Source organism: Salvia splendens, chromosome 16 (genome assembly GCF_004379255.2).
Source record: "Salvia splendens isolate huo1 chromosome 16, SspV2, whole genome shotgun sequence".
Classification (NCBI taxonomy): domain Eukaryota; kingdom Viridiplantae; phylum Streptophyta; class Magnoliopsida; order Lamiales; family Lamiaceae; genus Salvia; species Salvia splendens.
In genome coordinates, this window is record NC_056047.1 from 7,572,703 (window position 1) to 7,590,766 (window position 18,064).

Sequence of the window (18,064 nt, forward strand, 5' to 3'; positions counted from 1 at the left end):
CTCTTCCTCTACCACGACAAAGCCGCCGACCGGAAATCGTATACACTACAACAGATATCCAAAGATACATCCTAAAGCACAATTAGTTTTACCCAAATCCGCAAAAATTAATACTTCAAAACACACCAAAATCTGAAAAAATGAAGAAAATCACACAATGTACAGAGGTAGCGAAGAACGGAGGGCGCCGGAAAGGATGGAGTCTCCAGTGAAAACACGAAAATATCGACGGCGGTCAACGCATAAAGGTAATCCAAAACTTTATCAAAACCCTCTCAAATTCATTCTTCTACACGATTTTCACAAATTAGACTAAATCTAAGCAGGAATGAGGACACAGTGATTAAGAAATCAGACGCTTTTGGAGCCGGTGAAACACCAAGAGGTAATTTTAATCCATTTCCAGAACTAAATCGTCGCCTTATTTCTATATGAGTGTCCAATGTTGAATAAAACCTAGCAAATATGAGCCTAATCCAGAAAGGATTTTTTTCTTCATTAAGCTCCTATATGAAAAAACTTGAATTTGTTTATGGAAGAGATAACACAATTGTTTATTCAATGCATGCTTAAATTTTTTACTAAATAGCTTCAAAGGTACTTAAATGGTGTTTCTATATATTTTAGTCTTGATTTTACACATAAACAATATCTAATGCCATTGTTGAAAATACTGAATTTTTAGTTTTTTTCAACAGAGGGATCAATGTTTAAAAGCTCAACATAAAGGAATCAAAGAGACATAAGCATGGAAAGAAAATCGGGAAATAAGAAGATGAGTACCTGAACTTGAATATGTTAAGTGCTCAAATGGCAAACTCTTGAGCATTGCAGATTTTTTCAACTTCATCATTGATTATTCCTTTGATATGTGTATCCAGATAGAGATTATAGGGTAATATGACAAATAAATGAAAATGGATCTAAGATTTAAAAGGTATAGAACCAATTCTAAACCATGATAACCTTACACTCTGTAAACAGATTATATATATAGGATGAAGAAGAAAGTTGTGAGAATTATAGATAAGTAAAAACTGAGAGACAAATAATGTGAATGCTGGAAATTTAAAGGGTTAAAACTACACATAAACCAAGCAGACCTTTCAGTTTATCATGGTTATCAGCAATCCAAACCCTGCAAAATAGGCTTACATAAGACACCTTAGAATTATTGATGTGGTAATAATAAATTTTACAAAAATGACTTCAATTTAGACTTAAATCAATTGTTTGCTGACTGAATGTTTAAATTATGAGCTTAAGAGATTCACAGATGCAGAATACTAAAGTCTACAGATTTATTTTTATTAGAATACTGGGTTCTCTGACTTATTTCATTGAATTAAATATACACAAATGTTTTAGCTATTTTCCAACTATTCAATTCGTAATTGGTAAATGATAATCCATCAACTTCTACATTACTTCAAAGTAGGAATAAAATGATTGTAGATACAAATACTGGACTTGAATTGCATTTCTGTATGTTTCTTAGTATTGTCTGTGATTCAAATTATCTGAATCAACTGTCTATTTGTGAATTTCAGAGACTTAACTTGTAAAAGGTCATCTATTAACTTGTACATTGCTTCTAAATAGGAAAAAAAAGATTGTGAATACTAATATTGGACTCAAATGGTGTTTCTATATATTTCTTTAAATATGTGATTCAAATAATGTTAATCCACTATCCACTTGTGAATTACAAGAAGATAAGGCTATTTTGCAAATGAAAAACATTGATAGGGATGGATGATAAGACTCGTTTCATGCATCTATTTTATAAATAAATTATGTGTTTTCTACGGTGCTAACATGCATTAATAAGTCAAGGTGCGTGAATTATCTGTCAGGCCCAAGAACGAAGAACAATTATCAGGGCAGAGAATTAGAAGAGAAAAAAAGTGAAGAAAAAGAGCGAAATCCTCGAGAGAACAATCGTCAAATCAAGAAGACCGTTGCCCTAGGGATTTGGGCCACGCCTATAAATACCAGGAAGCTTGCGATAAAAAAAGAGCACTTTAGTTAGAAAATTTCCTTGGCATTTCCGGCTCGCTCTCTATAATTCACTCACATAGCTCACGCACTTGGTTCCATGGAAGATCTGGGGTAATTTTAGTGTGGTGTTTTGTTTAGTTAGAAGGTGTACACCACTCCGAGAAGGAGTGAAGAAACAATTTACTTTTCGCACGTACTTTTTATATAGCCGATTTCCTTACCGGAAATCCGGGGACTGCTTTGTGACTCGTTTACAGTTTATGGTTAATCTAGTTTCGATTCTGTTTTCATTTGATTCTGATGCTTACTGCTCTGAATTACCGTGTTGGATGCTTTTCGCAATTGATTTGTTGATCGGAGTTGAGATCGATGTTGATCGGAGTTGATCTTCTGAATTGAGATTGAATCGGAGTTCGAATGATGTTGAAAGTTGTGGATCTGGCCTAGTTGGTGATGAATCTGATAGATCTAGTTTAGATTTCTTTTAATTGTTCGAATTTGAGTACGTAAGTTTGGATCTGCATGGAAAACTCTGTTGCCACTGATTCGCTCAGTCTGGTATATTAGACTTGGTGGTTTTTAGTTTAATCAAAGCTTTCATCGTTCGATCTGAAGTATGCTCTGTTTTCATGTTCTGTTCTGTTTGTTTCGTATTTGATTGTTGAAGAAGATGAAGTCGATCAGTAGTTATAGTCGAGTTTGCTTTAGTTGTTAATTGCAGCTTTCTGTCAGTGGCCAATTAGGGAAATCTGTTTTGCCGTTTGCTTTTGCATGCCTTGTGTTTGGTTACTTTAGGAAACTCTTTTACTTGACCCGGGAATTTAGTGAATACTCTCAAGTTGCATTTGGATACGAATCATGCATGGAAAAGATGCAAATGGTCTAACATCATCCAAAAAGTGCCAAGTTCAGTGTCAACAAAAAACACAACTAAAGAAACATAAGATGAGGATGCAAAACACAAAAACACCAATTCTGACTTCCCTCCAAATTAAGACCACCAACTTTCTCTTTTTGAGTTGAACCCCTCTCACATCATCACATTCTTCAAATTCCCAATCCAAACATCAATTCGCAAAGCCTTCAGCAACCCATTCATGACCTTTCTCAGTAGTAGCAGTGGACAGATCAGGGGTTTTGTAAACATTCTGAGAAACCTATAATAATATTGAAATTAAGTTATAAAACAGTTAAAACAATTGCGAAACATGAAAAGGAAAAAACACAAACACAAAATTGAAATACCTCATCAACATCAGCTCCAAAAGGGAGTTCAGATCCTTCAACACACCAATCATTCATATTCTCATTCACAAGAGCACCTGATTTGTGAGAAACCTAAAACTAGAATGAAATCAACTTTTTTTTTCAACTAAGAAATATAGACAAAAATCTAAACTAAATAATATATACTGTATACATTAGCAAGATCATTTCCAAAATAGTAAATATAATGTTACAGTCCTCTGCAGATAAATTGCTACAGAGAGGTACAGACAAAGCCATTTGAGAAAAGAGGAGACATCAGTGACAGAAAAGGGAGGACAAGAAGATTTTTTACCAAAGTGGTAAGAATGCACATTACTGCAATCAACATAAGTGTAATAGAAACAGTTAGTGTACTGATTTTGTACTGCAACAATAACTATAAACTCCATCTATGTGCAGGAAAAATGCTACAAAATGGGAGATATCAGTGAAAGAAAAGGGAGCCCAAGAAGATCTTTTACCAAAGTGGTAAGAATGTATATTGCAGTAATCAAATTCTAATAGAAACAGTTAGTGTACTGATTTTGTACTGCAACAATAACTATAAACTCCATATATGTGCAAGAAAAATGCTACAAAAGGGGAGATCTCAGTGAAAGAAAAGGGAGCCCAAGAAGATCTTTGACCAAAATGGTAAGAATATATATATTACAGCAATCAAAACAATTCTAACAGAAACACTTAATCTACTAATTTTGTACAACAACCAATAACTATAAACACCTCATATGTGCAGAAATAATGCAACAAAATGGGAGATATCACTGAAAAAAAGGAAGGCCAAGAAGATCTTTTACCAAAATGGTAAGAATGTATATTGCATCAATCAAAACAATTCTAACAGAAACACTTAGTCTACTGATTTTGTACAACAGCCAATAACTATAAACTCCACACATGTGCAGAAATAATGCAACAAAAGTGGAGATATGAGTGAAAGAAAAGGGAGGCCAAGAAGATCTTCTACCAAAATGGTAAGAATGTAGATTACAGCAATGAAAACCATTCTAATAGAAACAGAGATTAAACATTTAGTCTACTGAGTTGGAATGGAATGTAAGTTTTTAAGAGAGTGTTGCTAACTGATTTGTAAACTGAGTGATTAAACGTATTTATAGAAGAGTGAAACCAGTCTGCACTGCACACATGTAAACCACTACCTATTCCCAAAAAAACAGAATGATTATTAGAACCTTTCACATATCTCCTTTAATATATATATATATATCAAATAATATTTTAGAAAATTTTTAATAAGTATAAAAACAATAAAAAGGTGTTAAGAATGCATTACCAATATTAGGTTTTAAATATGCCGAATTAATAAGAAGGAATATAAATGAGTGGCAGTTATGTCTTGGAAAACGAATGAAACGGTAAAAGCTATTAATTGAATGGCCCATTTGACTTGCCCAATAAATGAGTTTGCTGATTGATATTTCTCTATTTAAACTAATCCAATTTTACAGGAATGCAAAATGGATTCATTATAACCCTAAAAAGGTAACCGCCAGCCATTCTCTACAAAAAGAAAAATAGAGAGACACAAAAGTTAAGATAGGCTGCTACCTACAAAGACCGCAAAAGTTCTGAGAGGGGATTCTTCCATAAGAAACTCTTCAAGTCTGCATCTGAAGTTAGAAGAAATCCAAAACGGTGTTGCACATTAAAAAGGTAACACATTCATAAATAATACTCCCTCCGTCCCGGACTACTCGCACATTTCCTTTTCGGCACGGAGATTAAGGAATGAGTGTATAGCAAAGTCAACAATTGCGGCTGTAGGTGATAATTTTTACTAAAAATGGAAAGAGTGCAAATAACTTGGGACGCCCAGAAAGGAAATAAGTGCAAGTAGTCCGGGACGGAGGGAGTATTAGTTTAAATCAAGTCCAACAACTATCTTAATACCCTTTATATATCAGATTCAATATTATTCGGATTACTTCTAATATCACTATCAAATTCCCTTTCTGAATCTGATTAATTAGTTTTGCAATAAGCAAAAGGATATCATACACAGAGAAATAGTTCTAACTATCTCCATGCCCTTTTTTGAATGTGATTATTAGAGAAATAGGTCATAATGACCATTGTAGTTTTGTCAGTTAGAGATAAACATCCTCTATAATAGGGGAAGCACACCAATGTAAAGCATTGCAAATTACTCATATAACAAAGTGTGCAATATATAACTGTGGAATTTCAGTAATACATAGTTGAATAACTAATAACTCTATTTTTATGCACAGGTTATCAAATCATTTAAGGAAGAGAAACAGTTTATACAGAAAGTATAAATCAGCAAAGATTATTAGGAGATTTATGGCAAACAAACTTTTCAGGTAATTACATAAATTTCATGGTAAGATTCCAATTCTCTTTAATGATGCACAAACTTTCCACTTGATTATATCACATATACCATAACTATATATATATATATATATATATATATATATATAGGGTTGTATTATATACCAAACTAGTTTTAAACACTAAACGCCAAACACATCATTATATAATAATGCGGAGTTCATTACAACTTTATTTATAGTTCATTATAGGGAATTCTAAGATTTAAAAACAATGACATCATCATGCATAATTTAGAAATCTGAAGTTCATTATATGTTTGTTATTAGTTCATTATAATGAACTCCATGTTATCATATAATGATGTTGTTCGGTGTTTAAGGTTTAAGAGTGGTTCGGTATTGATCACAATCCTATATATATATATATATATATATATATATATATATATATATATATATATATATATATATATATATATATATATATATATATCTTAGAAACAATTTTAAAACTTATTTGCAGATATGGTATGTTGCAACCTTAATGTAGATAGTTTCAAATATTTATTGCACCGTTTCTCCCTATATTTACAGACCTCAATTTCTTAAAAATATATGTACATGAATACTAACATATTATTTACCTTTTTCAGGGATAAATGCATTGGAACCAGATTTATTACTTTAGAAAGTTGCTTTGCAAGAAAGATTTATGTAATTAATAAGTTGTCTCCCTCTCCCTCTCCCAATTTGTGTGTTTCTATCTCTATCACAATCTCGTTCTCCTCTCTATGCCTCTCTCTCTCTCTCACCCCATCAATGTGTCTCTATCTCGATTTCTCTCTCCGTCTCTCTGCCCTATTTTTTATGTTCTAAATTTGTGATTTGATGCTCTTCCCCCTCCCTTTGTTTTTTAATCTTCACTAAGGAGTTCAGGTGCATGAGATAAGATCTATGAAATTAAGATACCAATACAAAAAAATTAAATAGATTCATTATCATTATTTCTTAGTTACATAATCATAATACTAATACTGTGACTTTATTTCCTTGCACATTTGGACTAATGAAATATTAAAGAAAATACACTCAATACCAGCATTGGGAAAATGGAATACATCTTGTTTATCACGTTTTCACAGTATCACATATGCATCACATGTGTAGACAACTTTTTTTTTTTTGAAACAGTATAAAATAATAGGAATCCAGAAATTGCAACAATTATAAAAATAAAAAAAAAAGTAATTACACAGCAGTTTCTGATTTCCCGCCCAAAAGGGTAATATAGTAACTTCAACCAACGGCTATCCGGTAGAGAAGTTGCCATACATGTGGTGTGGATATGTTAATAGAGGGAGAAAAAGATGGCTACAGTAATAACAAAGTCAAAGAAAAGTAAAGATGTAATTAATGATAATTTATGGTTTTCAAATTTAAAAAGATGACATCTTTATTGGAATATATTAACAAACCTCTAACAATGTGTTGGGCCAAAAATGATTTCAAAGAAAAATCTAACGACAAAAAAATATCATAAAATCTCGAAAGGCCATTTATTATAGATAAATTACATTCTTCTATTAGAAACAACATCAGTTATAATCAGTCTTTTTCCACGCTAGCAATTTGGACAAACACATTAGCTTCAATGTAGAAAAAAATTAAAGTTCATATATTTAGATTAAGAAAATTAGAAAAAAAATAATCATATATTTACAAGAAAATAGGAGTAACTCTATAACTTTCCTAGTTAAACTATTGAATTGTTTAGATGGACAAGTTGAAAAAAGCTCCAGCCCGGACTTATCAAGTGTGTCTGTCATTGTAATTTGTATGCTTGTATAAAAATACAATATCTCCGTTTTCCTATTTACTAGTACTATTTTCTTATATGAATTGTAAACTTACACAATTCACATATGTATGTCTAATTATCTCAATAAGTTCTATAAACAATTTGAATTCAACTAAATACTCGGAAAGCGAAATCTTGTAGTACATATTATTCTGAAGGTGCGGCCAGTACGTTAAATGTGCAAAATCTTACCCAGGAGGCATGTCGACGTAGTAGTTTTTGATGATTGCTCACGATATATGCACAACCTTGAACATCCTAAGCCACAACCAACCACAATCAGCCATCAACCTATACAAACATTACAACATAATATAGACACAAGTAAAGTCATTGTCATGAGGTGTCTGAGTCCTGCTTGAGAGGCCAGGAAAAGTTATATAAGATTAGCCCCAACATAAGAACCACGCTGCCCATGACGAAAAAGGGGCTCAAGGTTACACCTCCTGGGATGTATGGTAATGGAAGTGAAAGAATGTAGATTGAGATTGGCACTGCAAAACCAAGTAGATGTTAAAATAGCTCGATTTTCACATAGTATGCCAACAAGTGATGAGGTACCTGATGACATCACAGCAAGGGACGATACAACAGCGGATGAATATTTTAGAAGATTGAAGGCCGATACGTTGAAAGCAATATTGGTTATTATGTAGAGGAGAGGTAGTAGTGAGGCTCCATCACAACCTGACAAAAATGCAAGGTTCAAAGACTACTTCATAGTGTACTGCATTTAGGAATGGGCATTATGCAAGAAACATGGAGGTTAGAGTTGTATTTTTATGCTTTATTAATTGTTTTAAGAGTTTTAGATGTTATATTTTTATTATTTTCTAATTTTTGAATTATATATATATGTATTATTTTATTTATTTAAATATCGACCGACATATCCAGCCATACTAATACGCCCATATCCATGTGGCGGTTTTTAGGCGAACCGCCATACGAGATTGATAACATTGTTCATATATAATGTTCTTATTGCTCTTAGATTATTAATATAGAAGCATGTTTTAACTCATTGAACCTACTAAATAAAAATATAACACTCAAGAGTTGAGCTTTATTAAGCCACAGCTTTATTAGCATGCCACTATTGGTCTTCTTCAGATAAACTTCTGCTTTTTCCCCTCCTGCTGAACAAAATTATTTCTCTGCACTTCATTAGAAACGAAGTTCAAACTCTTATCATGCCTTGTTCAATTAGTTTGTACTATTTGATGAATATCATACTAGTAAGCTGACATGGCTGCTATGGCTAATTGGAAACCACTAGGGTGAAGACTAACAACTACACAGACATAGTATAATTTTTCTCCATATGAGGATCATATGTTAATCAAAGTAACTAGTAAAAGTGAACAAGCACCACAGTTTTGCACTTGGGAGTAAATTGATAACCCAAGAACTACTCCTATGAACTTTTATATGCAACGGTCAACACTGAGATCAAAGGGAAGTGAATACCTGTTGTATCAGCTCCAATATTAATGAAACAACCAGCACCACTTTTCAAGTATGAAGGCAGTTCAGGTAATGGTATGCCCTCCAAATTTGACAAAACTGGCGGAAAGAGGAGTACAAAAAGCGCCTACAAGTGAAAGGAAGAATGAGATAAAGAAAATAAAATGTTCAATTCAATTTACAGTCGAGCTATAGTTAATGACTCAATGAGTTGCATTCACGTGACTAGACGTAAACCCAATGTATTTTTCAATAGTAAGGAAGTCCAAGGTGGTTTAGCGGTCTGCAGGAACACGGCCTGAATAGCCTTCCCATCAGCCATGGGCATGGCACTCATACTACTTCCTTATATTGTCTTAATCATATTGTTTCATGAACCTTCAAAATGGGAAAAAACAAAATAAAGATCAGTAAAGTCCATTACTGATGAGGCTGCACTTTTTACTTTTTATTACAGTCATACTTAGGCATATTATGACATCCAGATAAAGCTAAACTTATCTCTACTAATAAAATGGCTTTATTGTTTGATTCGTTGCTGGATTAAATTTGATCAGGCCAGTCAAAACAAATCACTGTGAATGAAAAGCCTTAGAGATATCATTGGTGTGGAATGTGGATTAGAACACACAACGCAGATTGCAATTTGCAAGAAGGGTTATGGAAAGAAGACAAGTCAAAAATCTATGACCAAAAAATGCACATGCATGAAAGACTTAAATGAAATCATAGTAAATGATATCCTTTCAACATATTTACCTGAAATCCAGATCCGTATGAATTCACCATAAATATGTCTAGCAGCTTTCCCTGTATCAAGTGATCAACAAGTAAAGTTTTTTATTTTATACACTAAATATGAAATAGCGTTTAATCAAACTGAAAAGAAAAACATGAGGGGATTCAATTTTGGAAGCTTAAGACGGGTCGCAGCATCAATGAAAACAGATTCCTGTACACATCCAAGAATTTGAGAAAATTAAAGTACATTTCAGGTGGTATTTTAGATACTAGATACAGTTTAGGCAATTACCTTAAGAACAGAAGCAACTGCTTGAAATGCAGTTGAAGTTATCATCATTGCTGGCCATATCATTCCAACTCCAGAGAGCATTTGATCCTGTTCTGATCCGCTGCAATCCAGAAATAAAACTATTAACAGAATATCAGATGTCTACAAACAGCCACATTACTATTATTTTAGACTTGTTTTTCTAGTGCCATCTATTAATGCCAGTCCTTTAACTTGTCATCCAAGGACCAACAAGTTACTCTTGCAGATGGTATCAGTGACGAAGCTGAAACACTGAACAAGTACAAAAAAAAATTAGCTTGATCCTTACGCATCATAGTCCTGTGTTTTGATAAGCCTGGAAATTATGCTTAAATTTTCTAGTAGAACTAAAGTAAGATTTTCATAATAGTGGCAATTCAATCATGCTCAAGTCATTCAACAAGCAGCAGACCTGTCTCAAACACGACTCTAAAATGCACAGCACAGTCAAAATTAAAATGATTCATAAGACTCAACTTGGTGTCTTTGTAAGTGAATGAGATGGTACAATAGAATGATGGTTCCCAAAAGATAATAAAATTGAACATACCCCACAATGAAGTACATATATTTCCACAATATCTCTGATATTTACATAAAAGTGACTCATTCGAAGGGGAACAAACCTTGTAACGGACAGTACAACACCAGCAGCAACAAGAAAGCATCCAGCGAGTCGGTTCCAAGAGTATCTTGATGCGAAGCTTATTTCCTATTCTTTACCCCGGATTTCATGTTAATTATAACTCACCAAGTCGTGCTTTGAGTGTAGTTTCGGGTGTTAGAAGCTGGAAGTTCGTCGGAAATGCATAGCTGAGATTCCAGAGAGTTCGCCCGGTCGGGCGTTTTGATGTTGCTAAACGCCCGATCGGGCGTTTCCATTTTGTGCATGCGGAGTCCAGAAAGTTCGCCCGGTCGGGCGTTCTGATTTCAACTAAACGCCCGGTCGGGCGTCTCCCGCGAAGCCATGCAGAAGCATATCGCCCGGTCGGGCGATTGGTCCTTCTAATTTCGCCCGGTCGGGCGTTCGGAGTCTCGAACAACTCCAGGCAGTTGCTCGGCAGTTTAGGATAAAAAGAAGAAAAGAAAATGAGAAGAAAAACGACAGATAGAGAGAAAAATAGAGAGAAAAATAGAGAGAAAGGAGGAGAGGAAGAAGAGAAGGAAGGCATTCCGGCCATTATTCCGACCATCCATTCCCGAATCCCGACTCCACTCGACGAGAGCATCACACCTATGGTTTTATTTCTACATTCTACCATGTGTATAGGCTAGGCTCTCTTTGTTGCTCCCAGTTGTAATCTAGGCTTGTGTATTTGTTTTAACACCTTGAATCGTATGTTTGATACCAACATTGTGTTTGATAATTAAAATGCTACGTTTTTGGCTAATGATGTAGTGTTGTTAAATCTTAACTATTGTCTCTTTAACATAGCTTAGGATTGATCGTTTGTTGGTATGCTATCGAATTAGAACTGTTCAGGGGATAATTTGATAGTGGATTAGGTAAGTAATTATAGTAGACAACGTTTGTTCCAGCGCATCCGCAGGAATTAAATGTCGTTGAAAGTTGGTTCATGGAACAAGTGTTCAGCTGACTGTGAACTATACGTCGTAGACATGTTCAGTGCACGCGATTAGGTTGATAATTCTAATCCCTTCATATGGTTCGTTGTAATGGTGTAAAACAATGCAAGCTTAGAAAGCAACTTGGAGTGACTTGTCTTTCTCGTGTTAAAAATCTCGTTTCAGTAGTTTAAGTTAGTTAACCATCTCAAAATCAAAATAAAATATTTTTATGCTTTGTGTAGTCTTATTAAGCGTAAGCAATCTCGCCTCCCTGTGGATCGACACTTGAAATACTACTACGATACTGTATTCTTGCAGTAGTGTAGTATTATTAGAGTTAAAATAATTAAACTTGATAATCTTTATGCTTTGATTAAGAACTCTAAAATATCACATCAAGTTTTGGCGCCGTTGCCGGGGAGGCAATAGCTTGTTTATGCTTAAGTGTTTTAGTTTTTATTTCGTTTTGTTTGATTTTTCTTTTTGAGTTTTTTTTTAGGTACATTGTTCGTGTTCTACGGTGTGATAGCCATCTACCACGTTCGGACTTGAAGACGAAGGAGTGTATTATTTTAGGTAATTTTTACCTAACTCTTAGTTTAGTTTTAGGTAGTTTTGTTTGCACACTAGCACACACGTTTTATAGGACTTACCCCGAAGTTGTCGAGAGGTCTCGCTTTCGGTAATTAGGAAATATTTTATGCTTGTGCTTGGTGTATTTTCTGTTGTGTAGGTAAAAATAAAAAAATAAAAATAAAAAAGTGAATGCACACGCGATCACAGGGTACACCACCGTTTGGGTTGCTCTGTTATCAAAGAAGAAGAGTTAGAGGATCGCCTACTGAAATCTTCCCGGACTATCCGAGTCCAATCAGAGGCAACTTGTTCAGCGAGCCGAGTACAGAAAGAGATTCAGAATCAGAAAGTGAGATGGCAGATAACAATGAGATACCACCACCTGTTGTGAGGTTTGGCGATACACTGAGATCGGGAATTGAGTACCCCGGAGAGTTTGCTTATGCGAACAACAACATCAACATTCCACCTCACTATATTAGTTTGGTGAATGGGGGGAATCTTTTCCATGGACGGGATGATGAGGACCCGGTGAGCCACCTCAATGCCTTCTACGAGTTGACGAACTCTCACAGACCCCCGAATGTGGAACACAATCTAATCAAGAGGGTCTTATTCCCATTCTCTCTGAGGGAGAAAGCAAGAGCTTGGTATGACTCTATCCCGGGCTACAACATAGCAACGTTCCAAGAGTTGAAGACGTTGTTCCTCTTGGAATACAATTCTCCTATGAAGATTGAGAAGTTGAGAGAGGAGATCACCTCTTTCCGACAAAAGTATGACGAGTCCTTCGCGGAAGCATGGAAGAGATTCACGGAATTGATAAGGAAATGCCCAAGTCACGGACTAGCTCCGGGGCATGACCTTTTGAAATTCTACAAGGGACTCAACAGTGAAGGCACGGGATTGGTGACTGCAGGTTCGAATGGGAACCTAGATGATCTAACTCACGATGAGGTGAGGGCTTTGTTTCAAAGGCTGGCCAACAATCAACGGAATTGGCACAATCCAAGGCGAGGGGCTGATAGAGCGGGAGATACATTTGGTGCTACCAAGGATGCGGAAAGAGTGACCGCAATTGAGGCTCAACTGGCGGACATTAGCACTCAAATGTCGTCGATGACAAAGGCAGTTAAATCTCTTCAACTGACTCCTCAACCCCAAGCTGTGACGGTGATGAGATGTGGGTTGTGCCAAGGCGGGCATCATACTGATCAGTGCCCAAGTCTTCAAGGACCACCTGTGGAAGATGTGAACTATATTGGCAACAATCGCCAAGGGTTCAATCAAGGCAACCAATACAACAATCAGCAAAATTGGAGACCTCAACAAACGGGATGGAATCAGGCTGGTCCTAGCAACAACTCGGGAAATCAATGGAGGAACAACACTCAACCGCCGGGTTATGAGAAGAAGCCAACCGTCGAGGATCAGTTGGGGCAGATTCTCTCTTTCATGACTAAGAGTCAAAAGGAGAACGAAAATTTCAAGGAAAGGACGGTGGAAAAGTTTGGGCAGATGGATGCGACAATGAGGAATCTTGAGACGCAGATAGGGCAGCTTGCCACGGCATCACACACGAGGATTCCTAACACCATCCCGAGCAATACCGTACCTAATCCGAGAGGCAATGAACAGTGTAAGGCAGTGGTCTTGAGAAGTGGTCGTGAGTTGGATTCGACACCATCAATGGACGGCCAAGGTACTTCCGGCATCTCACACGCAGGGGCGGATGAGATGTTAGGCTTGCATTCCTCGCACGCAGGGGCGGACGAGGCATGTAAGGGAAGTCCCGCGTTGGTGCAGGGTGCCCAACATGGTCAAGAACAGGCTGCATCCGGCAGCAAGGAAAATGGTGTAGAAGCCGAGTTAAGTGAGAAGTTTTTGGCAGAAAAGAAGGGAAAGCAGAAAGTAGAGATGGGATCAAATGGACAGCTGATGACAAGTCCGGCATTAGACCCGAAAAGCAAGTTCAACTTCCCTGATCACATTCCTCCTCCACCATATCCACCGAAGAGGAAGAAGAGAGCTCCAAAGGAGAAAAGCTTCGAGTGGATGATGAACGTGATTCGAAAAGTGAATGTGGATGTATCGTTGGTGGACCTCTTCACTAATTTCCCCAAGTTCTCCAAGTTCTTTAAGGACATGATGGCAAACAAGGAGAAACTTCAAGACGAGGGAATAGTGGCATTGAGCATGAATTGCTCACAATTGATTTCGGGAATGATGCCCATGAAGAAGAGGGATCCGGGAAGTTGTGTGATTCCTTGTGAGATAGGCAACACAATTTTCACCAAATGTCTATTGGATCAAGGATCGGGGATCTCACTGATGGCGTTGAAAACAGCACGTGCCATTGGACTGGAGAACAGAATGGAGCCCATCGACATTGCTCTACAACTGGCTGATCATTCCATTGTGAAACCCACTGGAATAGTAGAGGATGTCTTGGTCAAGGTAGACAAGTTCGTCATCCCCGTTGATTTCATAGTATTGGATATGCCCGAGGACAAAGAGGTGCCAATTCTGTTTGGCAGACCGTTTCTTGCCACAGGGGACGTGTTGCTAGGAGCAAAGGACAACTCGGTCACGTTTAGAATTAATGGTGAGCAAGTGACCATTAATGTGGAGAAAGCGATGAAGCATCCTAGTGATGCAAAAGCGTGCTTTAGAGTTGATGTCCTCGACAAGTGTATCTTTGACAAGATGCGTTGCTCGGCAAGTATAGAAGGAAGCGTTTATGATAAGGGGAGCTTGGAAAGAGACTTTGGTTCGACAATTAAAGTTGATTTTGATTTTGATGAAAGTGAGGATGCTCAAATTGATCAACCAAGTCTAGAGAATGAATGTGTGGTGGATACTTTCGTGGCGGATGTGCAGCCCTCAATTGAAGTACCACCAAAGCTAGAATTGAAGCCACTCCCGACAAATCTGAAATACGCATTCCTTGGTGAGGATGAATCTTTACCGGTTGTGATATCGGCGATGTTGAATGATGAAGAGGAATTGAAGTTGATAGAGCTACTGAAGTCACACAAGAAAGCTCTAGGTTGGTCCATTGCCGACATCAAAGGAATTAGCCCCGCAATATGCATGCATAAAATCTTGATGGAAGATGGAGCTAAGCCGGTAAGAGAGAGACAAAGGAGGTTGAACCCACTTATGCAGGAAGTGGTTGAAAAAGAAGTGAAGAAATTGCTGAAATATGGGATGATCTATCCCATTTCCGATAGTGAGTGGGTTAGCCCGGTACAATGTGTACCAAAGAAAGGGGGAATAACCGTGACCGTCAATGAGAAGAATGAGGTTTTGGCAACTCGATTGGTGAACTCATGGAGAGTTTGCATGGATTATAGAAAGTTGAATACGGCGACGAGAAAAGATCACTTCCCGTTGCCATTTCTGGATCAGTTGCTCGATAGGATTGCGGGTTATTCCCATTATTGCTTTCTAGATGGATATTCGGGGTACAATCAGATTGCAATTGCCCCGGAAGATCAAGAAAAGACGACATTCACATGTCCTATTGGAACTTATGCCTTCCGTCGGATGCCTTTTGGTTTGTGTAATGCACCGGCTACATTCCAACGTTGCATGATGGCAATTTTTTCTGATATGAATGAAGACATCATGGAGATCTTCATGGATGATTTCTCCGTCTTTGGATCCTCATTTGACTTTTGCTTAGAAAACTTGAGACGGGTCCTACAAAGATGTGAAGAATCAAATCTCGTGCTCAATTGGGAAAAGTGTCAGTTCATGGTCAAGGAAGGCATAGTGTTGGGACACAAGGTGTCAGAGTTGGGGTTGGAGATGGATAAGGCGAAGATTGATGTGATCTCAAAGTTACCTCCCCCAACGAATGTGAAGGGCATCCGTAGTTTCCTTGGACATGCGGGATTCTACCGACGTTTTATAAAGGATTTTTCAAAGATTGCAAAGCCACTTTGCAACTTGCTTGAAAAGGATGCCAAGTTCGTCTTTGATGGGAAATGCCTTGAGGCATTTGAATTGCTGAAGAAAAAGCTAGTCGAAGCTCCTATTATTATCACACCCGACTGGTCAAAGCCGTTTGAGCTGATGTGTGATGCTTCGGACTATGCTGTGGGGGCCGTTCTAGGCCAAAGGAGAGACAAGGTTCTACACGCTGTCTACTATGCTAGCAAAGTACTCAACGAAGCTCAACTGAATTACACCACGACAGAGAAGGAAATGCTAGCAGTAGTGTATGCTTTTGAGAAGTTTCGTGCTTACTTACTTGGCACGAAGGTGGTAGTGTTTACGGATCATTCGGCTATCAAGTACTTGATGAACAAGAAAGATGCAAAGCCTCGGTTGGTGAGGTGGATCCTTTTACTACAAGAGTTTGATGTGGAAATCAAAGACAAAAAGGGGACCGAGAATTTGGTAGCCGATCATCTGTCTAGATTAGAGGGATTGGAAGAGACGGAAGATGAAAGAAAGAAAAGGATAAATGAGAAATTTCCCGACGAGCAAGTGTTGCAAGTGGAGGCTCGGGAAACATATGTGCCATGGTTTGCCAATTTGGCAAACTACCTTGTCACGGGCATTATACCAGAAGGGTTGTCATCTAACCAAAAGAAGAAGTTTTTGAGTGACACCCGCACATATGTTTGGGAAGATCCGTTTCTCTTCCGGATTTGTAGTGATGGAGTGATTCGAAGGTGCGTTGGAGAGCATGAGCACCTTCAGATTTTGTCTGCATGCCATGATTCGTTGTATGGCGGCCACTTTGGAGCACGACGAACTGCTTTTAAAGTGCTTCAGTCCGGATTCTTTTGGCCATCGATCTTCAAGGATGCAAAAGCCTATGTAGAACGATGTGACAGTTGCCAAAGAGCCGGCAATATCTCGTGGAGGAATGAAATGCCGATGAATAATATTCACGAGGTAGAACTTTTCGATGTTTGGGGAATAGACTTCATGGGACCGTTTCCCAAGTCTAATGGGCAGCAATACATTCTCGTTGCTGTCGACTACGTATCTAAGTGGGTAGAGGCAGTGGCCTCGGCAACCAATGATGCCAAAGTGGTGTTGAAATTTATCAAGAATCACATCTTTAACCGCTTTGGGACACCACGAGCCATTATCAGTGATGGAGGAACTCATTTTTGCAACAAATTGTTTGAAAACCTCCTAGGAAAGTATGGTGTCCAACACAAGGTTGCTACCCCTTATCATCCCCAAACAAGTGGTCAAGTTGAAGTCTCCAATCGTGAGATAAAGCGGGTGCTTGAGAAAGTTGTAAGGCCGTCTCGGAAGGATTGGGCTCAAAAGCTAGATGATGCTTTGTGGGCCTATCGAACGGCGTATAAGACCCCGATTGGAACTTCACCATACAAATTGGTATTTGGGAAGGCTTGCCATTTGCCGGTAGAGCTTGAGCATAAAGCTTTTTGGGCTTTGCAAAAGCTTAATTTGGATTATGATGCTGCAGCCGAGAAGAGGATGTGCGATATGAATGAGATGGATGAGTTTAGGCTTCATGCATATGAGAGCGTTGATCTCTACAAAGAGCGTGCTAAGAGGGTACATGATGCAGCCATTAAGCCTCGTCAATTCCATGAGGGACAACTGGTCCTTTTGTACAACTCTCGGCTTAGACTGTTTCCGGGCAAGCTCAAGTCAAGATGGTGGGGTCCCTATGTGGTGCACAAGGTATACCCCTATGGTGCTGTGGATGTTCGGGATCAGAAGAATGGTAGCATTTGGAAGGTGAATGGCCAACGCTTGAAGGCCTATGTTGGAGTTGAAAGTGGCACGGAGACAGAAGAGGTGGTCACACTAGAGAATCCGAAAGTGTAGACCAAAGATGAAGAAGGTCGAGCCAACGACTATAAACAAAGGCGCTGATTGGGAGGCAACCCAAGTTTTTATCTTTCTTTTATCTTTTGGTTTCATATGTTGGAGGTTTTGTTTGCTCAATTCTTT

At 37.8% G+C, this 18,064-nt stretch overlaps 2 protein-coding genes, 1 long non-coding RNA gene and 1 other non-coding gene across 5 annotated transcripts; 2 read left to right on the plus strand and 2 right to left on the minus strand.

Moving 5' to 3' along the window:
* Positions 1 to 4,824: 4,824 nt before the first annotated feature.
* On the plus strand, positions 4,825 to 6,329 carry LOC121771698. Its single transcript, XR_006044199.1, has 3 exons — positions 4,825 to 4,944; positions 5,523 to 5,615; positions 6,242 to 6,329. It is a non-coding gene; the product is annotated as an uncharacterized LOC121771698 (long non-coding RNA).
* Positions 6,330 to 7,452: 1,123 nt separating this feature from the next.
* Positions 7,453 to 11,163, minus strand: LOC121771711 (protein CLT2, chloroplastic-like). 2 transcript variants are annotated; one of them, XR_006044201.1, is made up of 6 exons: positions 10,594 to 11,163; positions 9,947 to 10,046; positions 9,673 to 9,865; positions 8,917 to 9,291; positions 8,008 to 8,133; positions 7,453 to 7,940 (listed from the first exon to the last, which is right to left on the minus strand). XR_006044201.1 is itself a non-coding variant. In XM_042168565.1 (6 exons), the coding sequence occupies exons 2-6, from the start codon at positions 10,025 to 10,027 to the stop codon at positions 7,783 to 7,785; spliced, it is 540 nt and encodes a 179-aa protein (XP_042024499.1). In that variant the 5' UTR covers positions 10,028 to 10,046; positions 10,594 to 11,163; the 3' UTR covers positions 7,453 to 7,782. The 2 variants fall into 2 exon arrangements, 1 of the variants encoding a protein (XP_042024499.1); XM_042168565.1 differs by having other exon boundaries at positions 8,917 to 9,040; positions 9,673 to 9,723.
* An 858-nt stretch (positions 11,164 to 12,021) lies between these two features.
* Positions 12,022 to 18,064, plus strand: LOC121771710. Its single transcript, XM_042168564.1, has one exon. It carries the CDS (start codon positions 12,302 to 12,304, stop codon positions 17,936 to 17,938), a length of 5,637 nt encoding a protein of 1,878 aa, XP_042024498.1. The 5' UTR covers positions 12,022 to 12,301; the 3' UTR covers positions 17,939 to 18,064.
* Positions 12,854 to 12,960, minus strand: LOC121773099. Its single transcript, XR_006044672.1, has one exon. It is a non-coding gene; the product is annotated as a small nucleolar RNA R71 (small nucleolar RNA).